The sequence below is a fragment of the Tupaia chinensis genome, unplaced genomic scaffold (genome assembly GCF_000334495.1).
Source record: "Tupaia chinensis unplaced genomic scaffold, TupChi_1.0 Scaffold139072_1, whole genome shotgun sequence".
Lineage (NCBI taxonomy): Eukaryota > Metazoa > Chordata > Mammalia > Scandentia > Tupaiidae > Tupaia > Tupaia belangeri.
In genome coordinates, this window is record NW_006198962.1 from 456,149 (window position 1) to 480,277 (window position 24,129).

Consider the following 24,129-nt stretch of genomic DNA (forward strand, 5'->3'; position numbering starts at 1 on the left):
TTTTTTTTTTTTTTTTTTTTTGAGATGCTTTTGCTATAGGGCACATGTGCTTGCCAGAATACAGAGAGAGACAGAGAGACAGAAAGCAAGAAATCACCCCCCAGTGGGGATGGCCACATCACTTCCCTTCTCCTCCATTCCCCTCTCAGGACCTTGGGCATGCACACATACACACCCGGCGTGAATTTAAGCCACCAGTTCCGGGACTTGAACCACAGTCAACTACATGAGAGTCCAGTGACATAGCCCTTACACCAACTGCTGGTCCCTAACATTTAGTTTTCAAATACCAGTGTTGAACTGTACTATCTGATGATCATTAGCCAACAGACTTATATTTTAGACTACTCATAATGCAAGCACCTTAGCATGGAAGAGGAATCTTATTACTTATTTGCTAAAAAAGCACATAAAAACAAAATGAAACTTCCATTTCAAGGTGACTGAACTGAGTCCAAACACCATCAACCAAGTCAACATCATGGCTGCTGAGAAAAATGTGCCACCCTGTTAAAACAGAAGACTTTCATGCAACTCTGGGTAGTCCCATGGAACTCTGGGTAGCCCAGCCCAGGTTCATGTACCACACCCAGGGCTGCTGTCATTAGGCTTGTTGTTTCATAGTTAGGGGACACTGATGTTCATGTGTGTGAAATATATCCACGTCCTATTTTACTGACACTCTCATTTAAACACATTAAAAAAGCCAAGAATTTTAACACATAAGAAAGAGTCAACAAACCAATTGAAGAATTAACTCCAAAGAAAGTACAGCTAAGAAATAAAACTTTAAAATAAATATTTTTAGTCATCCCCTCAATAGGTTTTCAATAAATTATCACATACATAAAACAAGAGCAGCTATCACTGAAAAATAAATATCAAAACATTCTTAAAAATTAAATATACATTCTTAGAAACATACATATTTGTGTAAAATATTTGATATCCACAGATGAAGAGGAAATTTTTACTAGCTTCTAAAGCTAGTATACGTTTTTTGAAAAACAGCAGGTGGAACACGGTTATATCTTTCAGTGATATAAATTGAAATGCTCTGTCTAGACTTGAATAGGCACATGAGGATTCTAGGAGTTATGGTTTAGGCTGGGGTTTGGCTGATACATAGCTTTTAAGAGAAGAAGGGTTCGTGTTTAGATCTATCAGTGCTTTCCAGTCTTCACTACCTTGCCTTCTTGGAAAGATAAAAATATGTATCTAGTACTGCTCAAGAGTCAGCTGGTTCACTGTTGCCTTCATTTTTGAGTGCCCAGGTCTGTGGGGTACTTTGAGAAGCACATTGTTAGAAATGTAGAATACTACTTGTGAAGCTAAAAAGCTGTGTTTTTGAGGAGAAATGAACAAGTAAGCTTCCCTTTGTGCCTGAGGAATCAGTTAGAAGAAAAAAGGGTAACAAAGTTTGGGGCCACCAGTCAGGGCAGAATTCACACAGTGCTGGTGGAAGAGAGTGTCAAGAGTTCATAAGAAACCCAACCTCTCTACACCCTACTTCCCACACAGTTGCACACGTGCATGCTCACAGACACAACCACATACATAACACGAGACGCTAGAGATTCTGTCCACTTGGCAGTCTCTGATGCCGTCCACCCAGCCTCATGGTTCTGAGCTTGGGCCCATCCTTTATTCTGGCTGTCTTCTGCCACCTGCCAAAATCAGACTAATTTCAAGGCTTGTTCAATATTCACATTCCTGTCTCCTGTGCTTAGAATGAGTGACCTCACTTCTCTAGTCCTATGTAATCTTCATATACCCCACCACCCCAGCTCATTTTTAAATTTTTTTAATTAATAATTGTACATATTTGTAGGGGTACAAGGTGATTTTTCAGTGCAGAAATATAATGTGTGATGATTCTATCAGGATAATTGGCACACCCAACTTCTCAACATTGGCCTTACTCATGTTGAGAACCTTCAAAATCCATCCTTTTAATTACTTTGAGATGCACACCAAGTTGTTGTCATTTATATTCTCCCCACTGTTTTTTATAACACTAGCAATTCTTTCTATCTAGCTGCAATTCCATTAATCACCATCCATCTGTCTCCCCATCCTTTCCAACCTCTAACAATCATTCATCTTTCTGCCTCCATTAGATATTTTTTTTTTCATTTCCACATATGAGAGAAACACATGGTATTTCTCTTGCTGTCCCTGGTTTATTTCACTTAATGTGATAACCTCTGTACTCATTCATTTAACATCAAATGACAGAACTTAACCCTTTTTTAATGTCTGGTTAGTATTCCATTATGTATATATGTGTGTGTGTGTGTGTGTGTGTGTGTGTGTGTGTATCATAGTTTTTGAAATCTGTCTGTTGATGGATACTGAAATGGATTCCATACCTTGGCTATTGTGAATAGCGCTGCAGTGAACACAGGACTGCAGACATTTCTGACATTCTGACCTCTCTTCTTTCAGATGTAAACCCAGTAGTAGTAGGACTGCTGGCTCTTCCACAGCACCACTTCCAGCTCCCAAACTGACTGCAGTGCCTGGCATGCATCAGTGGTTTCTGCCAAGCCTGCCTTCCCCTGGGGAGTGCCAGGACTGTCCAGGACACCTATTTCCAGGCATCATGCCTCCACCCACGTTCCTTCCCAGAGCTCAGGTGCCTGGGAAGTCATCTGTGGCCAGCCCTATCCCCAGACACCTTCCCTGCACCTGCTATGCAGAGGCCCTGCTCCTCCCGCTGGGTGACAGACTGCTTGCCACCATCAGGAGCCTCACTACAGTCCCCTCAAGCTGGTGAGACTTACCCCAGTGCCAAGTAGAAGGACAGATGGAAATACCGAGACAATGCTGAGCAGGTGAACACCAATGACTTGGCAGCAAATCCTTTTGAACATCAGGTGGTTTTCCAATTTTCTTTCCAACCAAGTTGACTAAGGTCCAATTGCATTGTCAGATTGATCATAAGCCTAATTTTTGTGACAGACCAAGTAAATGATTTTGGACACATAGCAGAGGAAGAGTTTTTAAAACTGAATGGAATGATACAGCGATAATGATACTTAGTTATGATATTTAGTTCCCTTGATTCACTTCTCCGCACTTCTATGAGTAAGCGATGTTTTCTGATGTTTGTATCTTTTTTTTTTTTTTTTGGAGAGATTTTCACTGTAGGGCACATGCGCTCGCCAGACAGACAGAGAGAGACATAGAGACAGAGAGCGAGAAATCACCCCCCAGGGGGGATGGTCACGCCGCAGTCCCTTCTCCTCCATTCTCCTCTCGGGATCTTGGGCACACACGCACACGCGCCCGGCGTGAGTTTTAAGCCACCGGGTCCGGGACACGAACCACGGTCGACTACGTGGGAGTCCAGCGACATAGCCATTACGCTAACTGCTGGTTCCTGGTGTTTGTATCTTCATATCGCATAAGAATGAAAAATGTGAATTTATTTTATACCAAATCCTCCCTCACTACAGCAATAAGTTTTCCAGCCATTTTTAAGGCATTAATTGAACAAAGCCTTATTTACCTCATTATATAATGTATTTCCAATGACATTTTACCTTTTTATTTAACGAATGTCAAAGTTTCCACAATGTTGGCTATTAACTATCACAATCACTCAGTATGCAAAAAATAATTTAACACTACTGCCTTATGACAGAAGGAAATTAAAATTAAATTATTACTTATATACGTATTTTGTTCAAAGAGGCTTAATCAATTAAAAACACCTCCCAACCATTAGGTACATTTAATTATGGAGAGATTCTGTTGCATAGTAGAAATCAGTTCAAGGAAAATGAGACGTGATAAAACCTGCCTGTGGAAGGAAAAATTCATTCACTTGTCACTCTGTTGCCCAGGCCAGTCTAGAGCTCATGATCCTCCTGCCTCGGCTCCCAAGTCACTAGGATTATGCGTGCCCACACTGCGTGTGGTCTTCCAATTGGACCAGAAAGCCAACCTAGGCCTCCCATGTGGTTCTGGCCTGCAGAGCCCCGTGTCTTAGCGGTGCAGCAGGGCCTTGTTCACTCATTTTGTGCACGGAGAGCACAGGGCATGAAAATACTATGTCGTTCAAATTCCTTTTATTATATTTTTAATTGTGATAAAGCATGCTTTCTTAGTGAGTTACTAAGTCACAGCCAATCACAATAGTCATACTCCCGTCAATCACAGAAAGCCCACCTAGCATTGCCATGCAATCTGGCGTCGTGCTGTAACCAGTCCAAGTAGTTCTCAATCTCATTCCCTTACTTCCGTTTTTTTTGGACATCATTGTCAGTTTGCATCAGTGGTTTGGGAGTACTTTACATGTTTTCCCCTTGATTCCCAGAGCTTAGAGAACTAAATCAAAGTAGATTGAGAGGGAAGTCAAAGGGTGCCTAGTAGCTGTGACTGGCATGTGAAACCGCAGACGTCCGTGTGGGATGGGTGGCACCTATTCTGTCTGTCTTTGAGGCCTTTTCTTTGGGCCACATCAACGTGGTGCTACTGAGTCTTAAGTAGCCTCTTTTCTTAACCAGCCAGAAAGCATTGTCAGAAGATTCAAGATCTTTAATTTGCATTTAATAAAATAACAATAAAAATAAACCCATTATGAGGCCAGCAGGTGGCTTATTGGTTAAGGCACTGTATTCCCACCTGGACAACTGTGGTTCAAGTCCTGGATCCAGTGACTTAAAATGCATGCCGAGTACATGTGGGTGCGTGCCCAAAATCCCAGGAGGAGAATGGAGAAGGGATTGCAGCATGGTCGTGCCCCCGCGGTGGGGGGCGATGATTTCTCACTTTCCCCTTCAGCATCTCTGTCTCTGTCTCTCTGACAAGTGCACATGCCCTGTGGCAAAAACCTAAAAAAAGATTTAAATGAACCTATTATAAAAATGCTTCAATGATTTTTATATTTAATACTTAAATTTTCTTCAGTAACTTTGTTAGGTAAAGAAAAAATCTAACCAATAATACTAAACAAAGAATGATTACATTCAACTTGAAGAACTCCTAGTCCTAAGTTATACTTGTTTCTGACACTAGAACTAGAGAATTTCTTGAAGCACTCATTTAGATATAATGGCATTTGAACCATGGAATGACGTCATTTAGGTGGACAACAGCGGGATTAATATTCCTTACTTAGGCTCCATGGCTATTCATTTGAAAGAGAATCAAATCATAAATTTACATTAATCTTCTGCTGAAGACAAAATAAGTACATTTTTCACATTTGCAAAAAGCTTACAATAATAACTTTTTAGTTCAAAAGGTTCGTTCACACTTTAAAAGAAGAGCAAATTTGCCAGCACATTAATTAACTTAAAAATAATGATTTATACTCTGAGGGCACACAGAAAATAGCAGAAAGGGAAAAGGCAGTGTTGTTTTCCTTTTAAGACTCCTGATTTGTCATCAGTCAATTACAGTGTTTGTACCCTATATTTTGACTTGGAATTTCAAAGCATGATAGAATTCCAGATCTAGAAGGGACCAGGCCCATTGTGCTTAGTTACAGAAGGGGAAAAGGGTTTCTCAAAACTCAGAGTAGATCTTGGGCTGGAATGTGAGATTCGGGCTCTTATTTCTATCCTGCTTCTCCCATGGCCTGGATTCCAGGCTGGAATGCTGGACCACTGGCTGCATGGACCCACCTTCTCAGCTGTGGTGAGGGTGAATACCCAGCAAGGTAGCTCCAAGCTTCCTATATGTTATGGGTTTCCATTTAGAGATGTTGAAGGAGGGCCAGCCCATGGCATGGTGGTTAGGGCAATTGGATCCCAGTAGGGGATCCAACTGTGTAGTTTGAGTCCTGGACCCAGCGGCCTCTGGAGATCACGCTTGGCACTGAGCATCTTCACATGGTTTAACACGTGTGTACTTTGTGATTTCTCATTCTCTGTTAATCTAAGAGTTCACAGTTGGCTTAATTTAGACCACTGACTCCCTGCCTTTTACTGATTAGTTTATATTGCCTCAGAACTTTAAGGATTATAAAATAACCCAGAGAAGCATTTGTGACCTTTCAACCAGATAGAAGGGTGTGAGGTATGGCTGGATCCCACCTTATCCAGCAGGGTGCATTCTGAGCTCCAGGGGAGCATGCCAGGAAGACCTCCTGGCTCCAGAGGCCCTGACACCTGGACTTGGGGGCCAGGTGGGAAAATGGCTGTGGGGAGCAGATGTCTCAGGTAGCTTGGTACTAGTGTGAGAGCTACTAGACAGGTAAGGGGGTCCGCTGGACCGAGCAGTTAGTTGATACCAATTGTGTGCTGATGCCTCCCTCCGGGCAGCCTGCCCTGTGCCTGTGGAAGCATGACTGGTGTCGGCATCACCATACGGCTTTGTCACTTCTTCTTTATGCCTGTCCCCTCATAAACCATTAGTCACTGGGAGCCCTGACTTGGTCTTGGAAATCTGTGTCCCCTGGTTCAATGGGAGGCCCTTTCCTGGCACCCACCCAGCAGTGAGACCTGACAGTCACATTCCGTCCTCACCAGAGCCCTGGCCCACCTGCCAGGACACAGAGAGCTGCTCTGCTGGAGTCTGAAGCCAGGTCTCTGACAGCGAGAGCCGCGTGCTCTTTCTCACCACCCCACCGTTCATACACAGCATAGGCAGGAAGACAGTGTTGGTTTTCACTGGCCTGCCCGTTAGGATATGGTGGCGAAGGAAGGCGGGATCTGAACGTCAGGATGGGGCATGGCCTGTGAGTGTGTGAGGGCTGCCCAGTGGAGCCATTTTCTGAATTGGGTTTGGCCCTTGCAAGGCATCTCAGTGCGGATTCACAGGCTGCATAGAGGGAGCAGCCAGCCACCGTCCCTGAAGCTGACAGCTTTTTGCCAAAAAGTTTCCAGACACGTGACCGATAGCAGTGTCTCCACCACTACACGCTTTTCCAGTCTGGTGACTGAGCCGGGAAGACAGGCAGAGGAGAGGGGTGTGCTGTTGAAGAGTTCACTGCATTGAGCATATCGCCTTGTGTGTCGGTGCTTCCCTAAACAACTCCTGCCCATTCTGTTCTTCGCTTTTACGCTTTTGTGACTTGTATGTTCTTTTTAAACTTTTGCTTTTTTATTTGTTTTATTGTTGGAGATCTCAAACAAACCAGACCTGAAGAGATTTTCCTTCAATGTTATTAATCATCTGTTGTCTGGTTAACCTGTAGGTGACGTGGAGTGTGATTACGATGTCACACTGCCAGTGAGTGGTGACATGAAGTGCACACTCCAAGAAGCCCACGGGCCCTTCTCCACCTTAGCCTCCAAAGCCTGCATATCTAGGAAGGATTTTAAAGCAGAATACACTGGAATCAAACAAAACATGGTTTTTATTTTCTGGATTACCATAAACAATGCTTGGAGCATATATGTTGAAGTATCTTAAAATTAAAATCTATGTCCAGTTAAACAGCTCTGGTCCGCAACTGATCTGAAGTTGTATATTCCTGTGCTTTAAACTCCAGCCCAAGTACAGAGAGCTTTCTGTGCCTTGACAGAAACGAGAAGCTCAGTGAGAGAGGAAAAAATTACGACCTCGCCCTCCTTAACACTTTGTGTGATCTCCAAGTGGCTAGATCAGTGAGTAGAATGGCTACAGTGTCCTCGGCAGGCCTGTGACTGTCGGGCCAAGCTTGGCTCTGAGAGCGAGTCTCACCTGTGTGCATTTCCTTTGTCTCTGCTGCAGCCAGTCCCTGCACAGAGACCTCCCCCAATGGTACTGTACTTGGTTTCTTTTTAATTTTATGTGAATTTTCTCTCAAAACCTCCTATTTAGACTAGAACTTACTGTCCCACCTATAAACATTAAGGGCAAGCCTAAAGCTGAGGAAGACTGCCATTAATATTTTAGACCAAATTTCCAATGTTAACTTGGAAACATTTGTCAGAGACCCCTGAACCAATATGATTTTGTTTTCTAAAAACTTTATTTATTTTTTTTTTGAGAGGTTTTTGCTATAGGGCGCGTACGCTTGCCAGACAGAGAGAGACAGAGAAATAGAAAGGGAGAAATCACCCCCCAGGGGGGATGGCCATGCTGCAATCCCTTCTCCGTTCTCCTCTCGGGATCTTGGGCATGCACGCACACGCGCCCAGTGTGAGTTTTAAGCCACCGGGTCCAGGATGCGAACCGCGGTCGACTACATGGGAGTCCAGCAACATAGCCATTACGCTAACTGCTGGTTCCCAACTTTATTCTTTTTTTAAGAATTTCTTTTAAAACAACTTCAGTTAGACTGAGGGTCAAACTAGAAGCAAATGCATTCACCATATCATTAGTTCGAATGTTTAAATGTCTGCCTATAGTCATATAGAAAAGACAGATTTAAAAAGCTAATTAGTCAAATACTAATTTGTGGTGGGGAGGATTTGGGGCCTTATCGCAGACACCTGAGGCTCCTTCTGAGTTAAAATGCTCCCTGAGGAGGCTGTACTGTTCAACTGAGGGTCTCCTTTACTCGGAGTGCTCTGCATTCCAGGCTTCGGTGGGGCCAGATAGGTTGAGGGTGCTCTAGAAACCAGATAGGTTGAGGGTGCTCTTGAGGCTGTGTGGCATCTGGAGTACTTCACTGACCTGTCCTTGCTGTTCTGTCCAGTGAGCCTGCCCCTGGGGCGCGGCTGCCACTGTGGTGTGGACGGGCCATCCGAGGCCGAAGAGACCGTGTCTGTGGGCAGCTGTTACGCATCGGAGGATACGACTGAGGACTCGGGCGTGATGAGCTCTCCCTCGGATATCGTCTCTCTGGATTCACAGCACGACAGCTCCAAATCCAAGGATAGGTGGGCCACGGACCAGGAGGACTGCAGTGACCAGGACCTCGCTGGAACGCCAGAGCTGGGTCCCCAGAAGAGCCCTTCATGGGAGCAGAATGGTCCTGCATTGTCACAGCCAAGGTGAGTCCTTGCACGGGAGGGGAGAGAGGCACCTGGTCCTATGTCCCACCTGGGAGAAGGGCAGCACTTCATGACGTGCCAGGAGGCCTCTGTGGAAGTCTCCATGCCCTGATTTGGGCAGAGTCGTGTCTTCACTACAGATGTGCTCGCACTCAGAAGTAACACCTTGTAGTGTCTTGGGCGTTTTACACTTGTATATGTGGCTCCATCCTCTCAGTGGCCTTTTCCGCCCAGCTTCACATTTTTGACATTAGTCCTTGATTATACACATGCCATTTAATTATTTATCCATTTTCCAATTAATGCACATTTAGATGGCCCCAGATTTTCCAACCTGGAAACAGTGAGTAGATTGCATGGAGTCTCTTAGAAGGTAAGCTCTTAGACCAATCACAAAGACTCATCTTCAGCTTTATGGAGTATGGACAAATTGTCCTCTAAAATGCTGGTCCAGTCGACAGGCCCCACAGTGGCCTGTGACATCCCAGCATACCACGGCAATGCCGATACTTGGGAATGCTAGCCATCTGAAGCTGTGCTGGCCACACAGGTGTCACGTGGCGTCTCCCTGGCTTTGATTTACAGTTCCCTGATCAGTAAGGACTAGCGTCAATATATCGTCATCTGTTTCTTAGCGATTTGGATTTCCTTTTCTGTAAATTGCCTTTTAACTACCCTTTGCTTTTTAAAGAAATGGTTATGTTTATCTTTTTTTAATTATTAATTTCTCTTTTGTCAGCTATTTGCACATGGAGAGGCTCTATGCCCATGGCTTGAATTTTACTTTGTTTTCTTTTACAACAATTGCCTTTTAATGTTAATGCCATTGAACTTGTCCTTTTTCTCTCACATGTGTGTGATCTTTACATGTTTAAGAAGACCTCCTGGGGCCATCAGGTGGTGTAGTGGTTAAGGCACTGGACTGCCACATGGCCATCTGCAATTCAAGTCCCAAACTCAGCAGTTTGGGAGGAAAAAAAAAAAGTGTGTGTGTGTGCGCGTGCGCCCAAAATCCTGAGGGGACACTGGAAGAGAAGGCATTGTGGTGTGGCCATCCCCCCGGGGGGTGATGTCTCACTTTCCTACTCTCTGTCTCTCTCTTTCTTTCCAGCAAGTGCATGTGTCCTATGGCAAAAAAAAAAAAAAAAATCATTTCCATGCCCCTAAAGGACTACAGAGCCTGAATTTCTTGTGAAAATTTGCTTTCTCACATTTGGGCTCTTGTCTACCTAGGGTTTATTTCTGGAGGTGGTGTGAAGGGAACTATTTTTGCCCCACTGACTCCTGTGTCTGCCTTGGTCAGATTCTGAGCTGCCACATGCACCCAGTCTGTATCAGTGCTCTTTTTCTTAGCGCTGGTTTATTTGTCCTCGGTAGCAATACCACAGTCTTGATTCCTTTTGTTCATTCTTCTATAGAAAGCATGTTGATTCTCGTCACTCATCATTTGCTGCACCCTTTAGGTAACTTTAAGAGCAAGTCAAATAAACATTATTATAGTAATGTGAATAGAAATGAGGCTGAATGATTTAAAAATAGTTCCTAAGCGAATGAATGCTTTTATGTCTTTCATATTCCAACTCTGTGAGTATGAACACACAAAGCTTTATCTGGATAATGCTATTGTATTGTCAGTCATATTTATTTTGATTTCTTTTTGCCTCGCGGTTTTATCACAAGCACATGCCCATGTCATTATACGGACTTTCTAAGAACAGCTCTTCAATCTTGAAGATGCTTCCAAGGCCAAGCTTAAATTTTTTCAGAAAAGACTTAGAGGAGTAATCGGTCCCGTCCTACCTCTGTCCCAGGTTGATGCGTTTAGCGGAGGCCAGCCTACATTGCTTACATCTGTGAGGGCAGAGACAAATGATGGTGTTTCCCTGTTTGCCACTTAACAGAAAGAAAAATGGGTTTCCACTGTGAGCTCCAGGTCTGTCCTGCTCATTTGCATGGGATTGCACACCTGCGAGTTCCACATCTGAAACTCAGACACCGCTAACCCTGTGCCCTAGGAATGCCACACGAGAGAGCCTCAGTTTGCATTGCCAGTGCTGACACTTGGTGTAAAAATCTTGGTGATTTCTTCCCAGAGATGAAAGTCTGTGGCCATCACCAGGGGAATCACTAAGTCTTTGTGACCTGATTCATGGTGCCCCATTTTGTAAACTAAAAGTACAAATCTAGACAATGGATTTCGACAACAGGGCCTTATCCAAGAAGGGAGCAGGTGTGTGTTTCTGCCCTTATCTCGGGGGGGGGGTGTCACTGATTTTGAGAGTAGTGTGGTGAGGTGGGAGGGACTTTGGAAATGTGACAAACCTACAGGGGTGGTGGGATGCCACCTACATGTTCTTTGGCCCTTGAGAGTCCATTCAACCTTGCCAAGCCTTAGGTTTTCATGATACACAGTGCAGACGTGACACCTACCTACCAGAGGTGGCATGAGTCCATAGAATGTCCAGTCCAGGTTGCCTATCCACTAATCAGTATTCATTGTCGAAATTCCTATTAATAGTTTACAAAATGGGGCACCATGAATTTTCATGGAGATCACCTCCCTTCACATCAGCAATTCAGTCAAATGAGGATAAAGGTGACCCTCAGCCCTATGTAGAACTAAGTTGTTTGCCCAAAAGCTATGCAATTTTTCATGAGATGACTATACCTTCTTGTTGAGTTTTACAGGAAGTATCTCAATGATAAACTAGACATATATAGAGATTTCAGTATGGTATATCACATATTTATTGGGTCATTGGAAATGTTATGATGCATTATTGCATAGAAAAATTGGACTTTTTAGACAACACAGTATTTCTAAAGACGTGATTTTCAGTAAATGTCCAGATGACTTAAGAACACGATTCATGTGTAAAGCAGAGGTTGTGAGCTCACAGCCTCCAGACGAGAGCAAAGGTGAGGCTGACGGAGGCTCAACAGGCGGAAGGTCACAGGGAGTGGAGGAAAACATAGGAGTTCACGCAAGAGGGCAGCCCTCCTCCCTCCTTCCAATTTGTTGCCTTGCAGGATTACAGGCCCAGCATGGCTAATTTTTAAAGAGATGCCAGAAATCTAGATTTTTTTTTTATGTGAAGTCTTCCAAATTTTAAATGTTGGCAACCAATTCAAACCTTCAGAGCCAAACTAGACCATATGCTAGCTGGTATGGCCTGTTCCCAGGACTGAGGGATGCTTCAGCCAGTGCTCCTTCCCGAGAAACCAGCTCGGCTTGGCCTGCCTGTTTGCCAGTCTGAGGCAAGATCTGCAGCTCTGCAGGGGTTACCTGTGTTATGTTGCTTGAAAATGCCTATTGTTCACAAATAAATTAGGGAAGCCATTGTTTCCTCTTCAGGCTCAGCGGGACATTAAAGGTTCTTGCCAATTCGGCAGCGGAGAACGCAGTTTAAGTCCCAACCCCACTGTGAAATGCCTCTTGATGTCCTTTGGAGTGAGTCCTCCCTTACACATTCTTTGGGAAATGCCAGTGTATATCACTACCTGCCACACTGTCACACTTGAAGCATATGCACACACACACAGGTCGGTCTGTGGGCTGTGGGAGAATACTCCTTTTTGATGAAGAGTGCATTCCAGGGATAAGCTTTGTGTTCACATCAACAGTTAGTCATGCTGAGAGACGGGAGTGCAAGAAGGCAGAGACAGCTGAACAGGTTAGAAGTGGGGATCTGGACAGATCAAAGGGCTGACCAGTCTATAGACCCTGGGCAGGGGCTGAAGGAGCAGACCCACTGCAGATGTCCAGCTGGTAAGGCGTCCAGGTCTGGGAGATGCAAAGCCATGCTAGGAGGCTGACAGCCCCAAATCAAGTGGAAATTGTGTGAGAGCAGAACCCTCTCTGTTCCCAGGTGTGGTCTGAACCTTGGCCATCAAGACAGAAACACCACCTGAGAACACTCCATGGTCAGAAAATACTAACCGAGACATGCAGTAACTAAGAAGAGGTTTTCTGGGGACTTGCACTCTCAGGGGAGCAGGCAGTGTGGTCTGAGGCTTTACCCAGCATGCAGAGCTTCCCTTCTCCTATGCCCCTGAAGTAGGTGCCCTAGGACCATATTTGTAAGGAGGAGGGGTGTCACTTCAAGTCTTTAAATTTATGTCTTGCATGAGAGACAAAAAAAGACACACAAGCATCCTCAACAAGGTCTTTATGTTGTGATCCAACCTCAGTCTGCATGGGTCATGAGTACACATATACCCAGTGTGTACAGGGAGATCTCAGGACATAAACCCAGTACCTTCCCATGTGGCCTCGGCACCACAGAACATTGCATGACTGCTGAGCCACTGGACCAGCCCTGAAACCTGATTTATGCAACTAATCTTCCCAGAGGAGGCTTGTCCTGCATGGGACAGGGATGATCCTGAGCCCAGCAGAGACATGACACCTCTCCACCCGCTTTGAATGTCTGCCCCTGGGGCTCTTACAGTGCAGAAGTTATGCCAGTCCTGGGCTGGGAGCTGGTTCTGGTAGGTCGTGACTCTGTTCCCTGACATCTTAGACACCCTCAGTTCACAGGAAATCCCTATGGACCAGTCAGGGTAAAGTGGAACTGCTCGTGGTTTTCAGCTTTGCCAGAGTGGTGTGTTCCATAGCTACCCCTCTGTCACTTGGGCATTCCCTGAACTCTGGGAGCAGCATTATTTTGGATGTTGTTTTGTTTTCTTTCATTGCCAGAGGATACATGTACTCACTGGAGAAACACAGAAAGAAAGACGAAGGAAGTACCCTCTGATGGGGCATGGTCATGCAGCATTTCTCTTCCATTTCTCCATCTGGTTGGGGTTTGGGGCACATACACACCCACCGTTCTTTCTAAGCCACTGGAACTGGGATTAAAACTGTAGTCGGCCATGTGGAATCCATGGCTCTTCACCACCAGGCTACAGGGTTGGTCCTGAGAATAGCATTAAGACCCTTCATGACCTGAGAAAGAACCATGTCATAAGGTCTACATGGTTATACTCCAGTATTCTTGACCGCTTCTCCTTTCTCCACACCCTGTAAATATTAACATCATCCAGACTTCTTTGGCTAGGATTGCCTGGGGTTCACACACTTACAAATTGGAGGTGAATACCATTTCCCCACAAGCTCCTGCTGCCTGTCCAAGGACACCATGTGATGTTGGCCTCAGCTGGAAGCTGTCCTACTACTACCCAGTCACATGGCAGGGCTGCCCCTCTCTGCCCTCCTCCCCCTGCTACTCCCCAAGTCTACACAGTTGTGTTTGCAGGGCCAGCCTATTGTCACACAGCTCCTGCCTCCTTGATGGCAGCATGAGCAGGCTCCGTCCAATGCCCTTGGAGCCAAGACTTTTAGTTGAATAGTCTCAGGGCCAGCCGGTGGCATGGTGGTTAAGGCACTGGACTCCCATGTGGATGACTGCAGTTCCAAACTGGTGCCTCGTGGCTTGCTTGCTCACTCTCTCTCTCTTTCTCTCTCTGCCTTTCTCTGGTGAGCTCATGTGCCCTATAAAAATTTTTAAATAAAGATAATAAATAAAATTAAAAAGTAATTCTTTAAAAACTTAGAAAGTTTTAAGATTAGAGACAGGTTTTCTAAAGAGAGCAAGTGTGAATGCTTGGTACTAATTGAAATAATGCTGTGTGTGCTGTATTTTGAAAAGGAAGGTTTTCCACCAAGCCATCTGATTGATCCAATTATAATTTTTCACTGCAAAATAAGTGTCCTCAGTGCAAACTTGACCTGTGTATGGGGATATCCAATTCCCAGAGTTTTCTTTTAAATGTAATATGTCAGTAAATAAACTTAAGGAAGAATTCAGCACAAAAGATGAACTCCAGAAATGTGCACAGGTGGTTGCCCCTCCTTCTGGGGACACCTGGGAATGTCCCCACAGGAGGGCCCTCATGTCTTATGCTCAACTCTGCCCAGGCAGGAAGTTGCCCCTTGTGCTTTCCTTAACTTACAGATCTCTTCCCAGATATGTTCATTTTTTGTAGATGATGTAAGCTGACATTCCTAGTGCTTAAAGGACAACCCAAGATGAAAGAGGCCACGCTTAGACTGCCAGGGGTCAGAACTGTGCCGTACAGGGCCACAGTTAACCTCGGGCCAGTGACTTCATCTCTGGCTTTGATTTTCTTGTCAGTAAAATGGAGATGTGCAGCATCTCCTTCTAGAACAGCACATGGTACATCCCCTGCTCCCTTCGGCAGCTGATGGCATTCATACCATTGTTGTTGATGTTGATGGTGCTGTTTACAACTGGCTGAGAAAGGAGAGAAACCTGATTTCTTGGGCAATCTTTGTACCTGCACCCTCCCCTTGAAACCTGTGAGGACATCTTTGTTTGGAAAGAAATGGTGTGGAGGAAGAAGAGAGGCGCACAAGACTGCTGCCTCCTCTGCTTGGGGTGAAACAGCAGGGGAGTTAACATTGTTGTTTCTAAACATTTGAATCCCAAAGGCAACCTTGCAGTCATCAGGCAGTTTATGTATCTGTGTATAAATATGGTGGCATGCTGAGTTCCACGGTTCCTTTGGGGAGTAGCTATTATGGTGGAATGCTGAAAGGTGTACATGAGAGAGATTGAATGAGTGGATTTCAGGCTCTTTTTGTTTTCCCCTAGCTGTATGGCCAAACTGAAACCACATACAAGAACCACCCAAGATAGGAAATACAGCTTCTCTAGGTGCAAGACACTTTTCCATAGTGCCCATTGCCCTCATGTTCTGCCTGACAACCCCTAAACGTCCTTCTCAGCCCTTCTTGTCAACGGATGGTGGAAATAATAGCCTTGGAAGTGCTTTGTTGGAAACTTGTCACTTGCCAGACTGGTGGTTTGAAGTCTTCTCTGGGACTGAGGTCCCATAGGGGAGAGACTGGAAAGGGACCCTGGTACTGGGTTTCCAGTAGTCTGTGCCAATCTCTGAAGCCTTGAGTCTTTGTAACTGTAAGAATCGTATGACTCAGTAACATCTAGAAACACCCTATACATTCTAGACCTCAAATAGGGTAATTCTAGGAACTTCATGACACACTGAAGTTCATCTAGAATCCTAAAGCCTTGTAACTGTAAGGATGTCACAACTGAATTACATTCTAGACCTTTTCCAAAATCCTGAAACTTGGCAACTGCATTTACAAAGGAGCATTTAAACACACAGATTGCTTAAAGAGCTGCAGTGCCCAGGATAGTACCCAGTGGCTGTGGTTGGCTCCTGAACACTTGCTAAGTGCCTGGTCCCAATTGAGATATGTTGTAAATGTAAAATGTGTGCCAAATCTGGTTGTTTATATTATATTATGATGTTACATTACATTTTACAATATTGTATTGTAACAATATTATATCAATTTTGAGATATGCAGACTCTTCCCTTCAGAGGAGTTTGTGACACATTGCCAGCCTGAATTATATTATTTCTATATTATATGGAGATAATTAAAGTTAAATAAATGTAAGGTATTTAATTTCACCCAGTTTCTTTTACTTTCTGAATGTGGCTACAAGAAGCTTTAAAATTATATATGGAGCATGTTTCCTGTTGGACACGCTGCTCTAGGACTTCGAAGCTTGATCAACACAGGAGCACTTGCGCATGGAGTGGAGACATGACGCTTACAGGACTGCCAGGAGCTGCCCTCCTCCCGGGCTTCTTGCCTTCCACTTATCAAATAAACATCTGGAACTCATAGGGCCGGTTTAGTTGTCATCAGCAAATCAAACTGCCAGCCTGAAGTGACACCTTCTTCCTCTCAGACCTTTTTTGGATTTTTTGCTAGAGGGTCCTTGTGCTCACCAGAGAGAGGGAGAAGGACAGGGTGGGCCACCCCCTGTAGGCAAGTTCACGCAGCAATCCTTTTTCCTCCATCTCTCTCTCCTTTTGAGATTTTTTTGGGGCAAGGATGCACATGCATCTGCATGTTTCTCCAACCATTGAATCTGGAACTTCAACTGTGCCGTCAGCCATGTGGGACCTGATCCTCGTAACTACCCAGACACGAAGCTGGCCCCAGACTTATTTTATTAATTCTGCCATTGTACAAACTACATAAAGAAATGAGTGATGCTCCAGAAGGTACAGCAGGAGCACACTGGACCCTCACAGGAGGGGCCTCTGTTCATGTCCTGAGACCTCCCTGAACACGCATGCCCAGAATCCAGGCTGGCTGAGGCTGGGAGTAGAGGGTAGCATGAAGACCCTGTTAATGGTACCCTCTCAATCTTAATTAATTAATTGATTAAAAACTTTTTAAAAAGGAAAAAAAAAACTTCTAGCCACTTCAAAGAGAAAAAACTACCTAATGTGCTCTAAATACATTTTAGAAATTTCAGATGGAATCGGAATCATCCTATTCTCTTGTTTTTCTGTCGTAACAAATGGAAACAAGAGCAGGAAAGGCCCTGGTTGCTCCTGGCACAAGGCAGACATGACCACTGCTCTGTCTCGCTTTGCCAGGAGCTGGGTGAGCAGTTTAGGAGGTGCTTCCTGAGGGAGGAGAAGAACCCTGTGTGCTCTTAGTCCCCTAGTGACCACAGGGCCACTACACTCCCTGGACAGCCTCTAGGTTGACACTGGCCAGTGCTGCCCTGTGTCCCTGTTGTATACAGCCGTGGCCTGAGCACCGTCATGTTCCCTGCAGAGGCGCCGACTCTGTGTGAGAAGCTGACTCTGGCAAAGTTTACCCAACACCCAAACGTCTGTCCTGTGTTGTTTGCTTTACATTTTCTTGGTCTCATGCCAGAACGAACTGTCAGTGTGAAACGTGTCTCAGGTTGGGGTATATGTTAGGAAGTGGGAAATGGAGCCAGGAGGAAAACACTTGTGCACGTTTGCTTGGAACTACAAAGGCTGCGGCTCCTCCCTGCTGTTGACTTCAGTCATTCACACCCAGGCCTCCTACTAAGCCCCAGGGGGCTGCACTCCCAACCCAGTGACTAAGTGCGAGGCTGGTTCTGCAGAGAGAAGAAAGTGATAATGACCCATTAGTGACCCTTTGGGAGTACATAGGAATGAATGAGGGGAAGAAAGCAAATATGGCTAAACTCTCCCTTCTGAAATCTTATATTGGAAAGCAAATTGTCTATGTTGTCATTGGTTTGGGCTTTGACTAGCTACCTTATTCATGCAGAAGCCGGCACTCAGAATGCAGTCACTCCCTGATGGCACCAAGAGAGGAGCAGGCTGCAGATGCCACTCCAGGTGCCACCTCATCCTTCCTTCTGAGCTTCCGGGCCGCGGTGTCCTCCTGAGAAATACCAGACAAGGACATGGGCCGTGCGCTCAGCTCTCTGTCCCATGGTGCACCCAGAACTGGTAGCTCTAGCACATCTCCTCCTGGTTATGCAGTTCCAAAGACTCAGACCGACATGAAGTGCCAGTGAGCCAGACCAGGGGCAGAGGGGGAATGGCAATGCCCGGGCAGACCCTGGAGCAGAGCACAGTATCAGATCTGACCTGAGAGGTCCAAAGGACACAGACAGAAGGGGCTGGGTGGGTGCAAAGAAAGAGGGCCAGGCCTAACATCCCCAAACCAAGACACCGTGGAGACCAGCTCAGAGGCCCAGAGTCCTGGGGTTAGCCCTGACATTTCTTAGGGCACCTGAGCCCTGAGGCTCTGTAGGGTACAGGAATGGCATGGCTGAGACCTCTCTGGCCTGGACACAGCCTTCTCACTGATGACTGACAGCCTCATAGCCACATACTGGGGTGGAGAGGCACCCAGTGACTAAGTAAAGTGAGATAATGGAACTCCCAGGCCAGCTAAGTGTCAGGCAGAGGGAGCCAGATCCCACATGGCCAACCACAGTTCGAACCCTGACCTGGCAGCTTGAAAACTGCTCAGAATCCTGAAGGGATAGAGAAATGGAGCATAAAAGGATTGTGAGATATTTTCTCTGTGTGTGTGTGTGTCTCTCTCTGTCTCTCTCTATCTCTCTCTCTCTTTCGTGCACACATGCTCTAACTAGAGGACACACTATTTTTTTAAGCTTTGCTCCTTAAAAAAATACCTGTTGCAGGACCAGCAGATGACGTAATGGCTATGTCGCTGGACCCCCTGTGTAGTCAACTGCGGTTCAAGTCCCGGACCTGATGGCTTAAACTCATGCTGGGCACGTGTGCATGCATGCCCAGGATCCCAAGAGGAGAATGGAGAAGGGATTGCAGCATGACCATCGCCCCAGGGAGTGATTTCTAGCTTTCTGTCTCCCTGCCTCTGTCCTTCTGGCAAGCACACGTGCCCTATAGCAAAAACCTCTCCAAAAAAAAAAAAATACTCATTGGGCCAACTCGTGGCCTCATGGTTAAGCCAGCTGGATCCCACTTGACCAATTGCCTGGTTCAAGTCGCATACTGAGTTACTTGAAAAACACGCCAGGCATGTGTGCATGCATGCTCAAAATCCCAAAAGGAGCACAATGAAGAAGGGATTGCGGCATGGCTGTTCCCCTCTCTCGCTCTCCATTCAGTGAGAGCACATGCCCTTTGGCAAATCGAAAGACAAAAAGTGAAACTGGAATGAGTGAGGGTCATGCAGTTCCAAAGACTCAGACCGACATGGAGTGCCAGTGAGCCAGGAGATGTGCTAGAGCTACCAGTCCTGGGTGCACCATGGGACATTTCCTCAGGGGCACAGATACTAAAATAGGAGTAAAAAAGATTCTCATGGACCCTGCGTGAGGATAACGTGAACACTCTAGAGCATCCCATATTTTTCTTGAGGGCCTTATGTTAAATGAAGTAAACCAGACATAGAGAAATACTGCACGTTCTTTTTCACATATGGAAGCTGAAGAAGCTGATCTCCTCAACCTAGTAAAATAGTGTTACTAAAAGCTGGGAGGATGCTGGGAAGGACTGGGGAAGATTGATTGGTAGATAAAAAACTACAGCTAGAGGGAACCAGCAGTTAGCGTCCAGTCGCTGGACTCCCACGTAGTCAACTGTGGTTCGCGTCCCGGACCCGGTGGCTTAAAACCCACGCCAGTAGCGTGTGCGTGCGTGCCCAAGATCCCGGGAGGAGAATGGAGGAGAAGGGATTGCGGTGTGGCCATCTCCTCTGGGGGTTTCTCTCTTTCTGTCTCTCTGTCTCTGTTTGTCTGTCTGGCGAGCGCACGCGCCCTATAGCATAAACCTCTCAAAAAAAAAAAGTAAAATAAACTACAGCTAGATAGGAGGAATAAGTTCGAGAATTCACTGTGGGGCAACTGTGTGTAACAATTTATTGAATATCTCAAAAAAACGCCAGAAGAAAGCATTTTGACTATTATCAACACAAAGAGGTAGTAAGGACTGAGGTGATGGTGTGCTAATTACCGTAATTGGATCACTACACTCCGTATGCATGTATAGAAATACCATATCATACCATAAATACTCACAATTACTACTGGTCAATTAAATATAATAACAGCTTAAATGTGAAAAAATACTGCCATAATCACTCAAGCTGCTTTGTGCTAAAACAATCACAATTTTTTTTATTCTCATTATTTTTTTTACACATGCAATCATTATACATTCTTTGGCTTGTAAAGAGAATTTACCTAACATGAAATACTTCTTAGACCAGTTCAGTTGAGAATAAACAAATACAATTCTGAGGAAAAAACAATAATAAAATATTTGCTGTGATTCATTGGCTTCAATAAGCCACCCTGGTTTGTTTGTTATTGTCTAATCTCACAGGTCCATAGGCCTGTGTTATTTTTATGTCTCCTAATTATCACGTTATAATGGTATGTCTTGATTTTTCACGTAACATGCTAGCTGGTGCATTTGTCTGGATTTCTATATAGACGTCATGATCATCCCATTTTCCGACCATAATGCTCTTTGACATCCACAGCAGTGCCTGAGAATTCTTCACATGGATACAATGAACGTGGCTGTGTTTACATTCCTCCTATGGAGTTAACGTCTTTAAGGCAAATGGTTCATGAAAGACTATGGACCAGAGTTCTTAGAAACATAAAGTGATTTTCGTTAGTTTCTTAATGTTTGTTTCTGCATTTCTTTCTAGTTAAAAGCAGTAGCAACAAGTTTGGGTGTCTCCAATTCATTGCATCTTAAGCAACTTCATGTGATTTTTTTTGTGTGTGTGCTAGTTTAACATTTCAAAACATGGCAAAATCAGTAGAGTTTTATAAATTATTTTTAGTTTTCATTAATATTCTGTTCTGTATCAGAATGACATGGTCATGCATACTTTGAAGTAAAAAGCAAATACTCTGAAGTGAAAATATGTATGTAATTTTATTCGGCTGGGTTTTAAACATGCTGTACTAAAAACAAGTACTTAAAAAGTAGTCCATTTTCCATCTCAAATATTATATAGCGATTTCTATTTTTTTCTCTGCTAGATGTTTTATTAAATATTTACATGTTAATTTATTTCAATGATCACACTCAGGAAAGAGAAAAACACAGCTTTAGCAAGATGCATTCAAATAATTAAAGTCCAAAGCAAGAGCAATAGGAAAGACCATTGGGCGTCTCTCATGGTCCTTATTAATTGGCCCACATGCACATGCATCTCCAGCCAACCTTTTGTCTGGCTTGTCAGAGGACATTAGCTGAGACGAATCTGGAAGCCACTTCCTGGCTCCCCAGTGCACATAGTCACCAAGTAAGAAAGACTCATTTATCAGAATAAAAACTTTGCTACGTAATTGAGGATTGTGCAAGGCGTATCCCATGCATCATTATCTGGGCCTGATTAGCAATGATGGAAATTGGCCCTCAATTTTAACAATCAGCGGGGAAAAAACCCTTCGGCTTTCACTGGAGACAGACAATTGCCATAGATGTGTCTCTGTGTTTCCTGCACAATAGGAAAATAGAGGCAAGAGCTCTTGCAAAGACAGTTTTCAAATTGTTTTGGCAGCAGTTGTCTCACGGATGCCATTGTCCCTGTGACGCAAATAAGGCAGGATCTGCTTCTCCTGAGCTGGCATGTTGACATCTCATTGGACGTCCTGTGCTGCTATAGACCACACTGTGCCTCGTGCCCCCAGACATTGCCCGAGTGCCTGATTGGCTAGGCTGGACCTCCCTGGGCTTTGAAGCAGGCACGCTTGGGTTTGGATGCCAGTTGGACCTCGGGCAGGTGTGGTTGTCTCTGTTCACAGCTTCCTAGTTGTACAAGAGCAATCAGTCATACCTACTTTGGAAATTGCTTGTGAGTTTATAATAAGATAATCTGTGAACAAGCTCTGTTCAGGGCCCGGCTTGTGAAGGCTATATGCTCTGGCTTAAAAGCATGCCAGGTAGGCCCCAAGCTGCTAAGAGCTTCCTCCTATGTCTCTGAGGCCCTTGAGGAGAGGCTCCTTGGCAAAGGGAGTTGGCATTACTGTGCCCGATGCTGCAGCATTGGCTGTCAGCGGTGGCAATATCTTTATGTCAGCTAAGGAGCCTAGGGAGCTCTGCAGTTTATACCAAGCCACCCTCATGCCACTGCCCCTACATCACATTTCCAGGGAAGGAATTAAGAATTACAGAAAAGCTGGGACCAGCCAATGGCATAATGGTTACAACACTGGGCTCCCACATAGTCAACTGCGGTTTAGGTCCTGGACCCAGCAGCTTCAAACTCCGCCAGGCATGTGTGCATGTGTTCTCAAAATCCTGAAAGGAGAATGGAGAAGAAGGGATTTGGTGTGACCATTCCTCCTGGGGGGTGATTTCTCATTTTCTGTCTCTCTGGTGAGCACATGCACACTATAGCAAAAAAATCTCTCTTAAAAAAATAAAGGAATTACAGAAAAGTGACATATTAGAGAGTGTAGAGATGCTCTTTATTAAATGGGAGTGAAATGTCTCCCCTTTTCAGAATCTGACAGGGTGGGCCACTGCTAGGGTAGGTGCAGAAGGTGGTGGAGGCTTGAGCTTCTGAAGTTAGGGCTGGTTCCTGGGAGCACCCCATCAGGCAGCCCCACACAACTCTCCCCAAGGGCCTCTGAACAGCTCAGCAGACTTAGCAGTGCCTTGTGCCAGAGTGGATGGCCTTTACCACTTGGACCTTGAGGGACATTGCCAGGGAACTCCACAGGTGTCCAGGAACAGTCTGGCTGAGCAGCGTCTAGGGATGAAATGGAGCAGCCCCTGGCCACTGTACATGTGTGCAAGCCCTGGCATCCAGTTGGCCTCATCCTTCATGCCAGGTGCCGGGCAAAGGTGATGGCTTAGAGCAATGTGATAATGCAAGAAAATTCCTAAACTAGTCTTTGTACAGTAGAGTTAAAACTTAAACTTTGAACTCTAAGTGAAACACATTGAGCACATGTGCATGTATAGCCACAATTCTGAAAGGAAGAAGAAGTGGAGGAGAGGGGACTGCAATGTGATCGTCGCCCCCAGGGGGTGCTTTCTCACTTTCCACCTCTCTCTCTCTGACAAGAGCGCACACCCTCTGGCAAAATTACAAAAAAATAAATAAATAATGAGAGAAACGAGTGCTCTTCCTCTCTCTTATCTTCCCTAGAACTGAAAAACCTGCCATGGCTTCACATGATGATGAAGACCTGTTTATCACTGGCCAGTTCCATGAAACCCTTGCAGAGCTTGATGAAGACCTAGAAGGTATGCACTCCTGATCTTCCTTTTCCGTAGTACGTGACATGGCAGTAGATGCCAAAGGTCACTTTTTCTGAGCACGGTGTGATACAAGCACATGAGGAAGAGGTCTTCAGGACATACCGCAGTCCAGTTTGGAGGTGCTTTCTCTATCTGGTGAGTGCACACACCTTCTGGCATTAAGGGGGAAAGAAGGAAGAATTTTTTTCAAGGTATTCCATGCACATTAAAGAACAACAAAAGGTCTAGAGTACCTAGTAAGCTGGGGAAGCACTGGATGATTCAAAGATAAACAGGTTTTTTATTAGGACTTCCAACTCGTTTCTTGCTTATATAAGGCGTATCTCTGTGGGAAACATATGACCTTTTGGTCACAGTGCACTGTTCATAATGCAGCATCTTATGACACTGCTCTTCTAATGATCCATTTTTGGGAAAATGTATTATGAGGGCAAAGCAGATGGAAATAAGTTCAGTAAATAACCAGGGAGTTTTTCAAACAAAGGAGCTATATTTTTTTTTTCCAAGGCACACATCGAAAACAAACTAGAAATTAGATTTTGGTCATGGCTTCAAACAAAACAAAACAAAAGGAAAAGAAGAGAGAGGAAACAGACTTCAAACTGGTCAGTAGTTTTGTCTAACTCGACTTCCAGTTTCCTGTCCTGAGGACATATGGAAACTC

The 24,129-nt window shown here is 44.9% G+C and overlaps 1 protein-coding gene across 3 annotated transcripts in view; it reads left to right on the top strand.

Annotated features, from left to right (window-relative positions):
- The window catches only part of COBL (cordon-bleu WH2 repeat protein), a 213,294-nt gene that overhangs the window by 164,794 nt on the left and 24,371 nt on the right, over positions 1–24,129 (top strand). For all 3 annotated transcript variants that reach the window (XM_014592962.2, XM_014592964.2, XM_014592963.2), the window contains 2 exons: positions 8,579–8,876; positions 23,353–23,450. In XM_014592962.2, the coding sequence (XP_014448448.1) occupies positions 8,579–8,876; positions 23,353–23,450 (396 nt within the window). The remainder of the gene's footprint in view (positions 1–8,578; positions 8,877–23,352; positions 23,451–24,129) is intronic.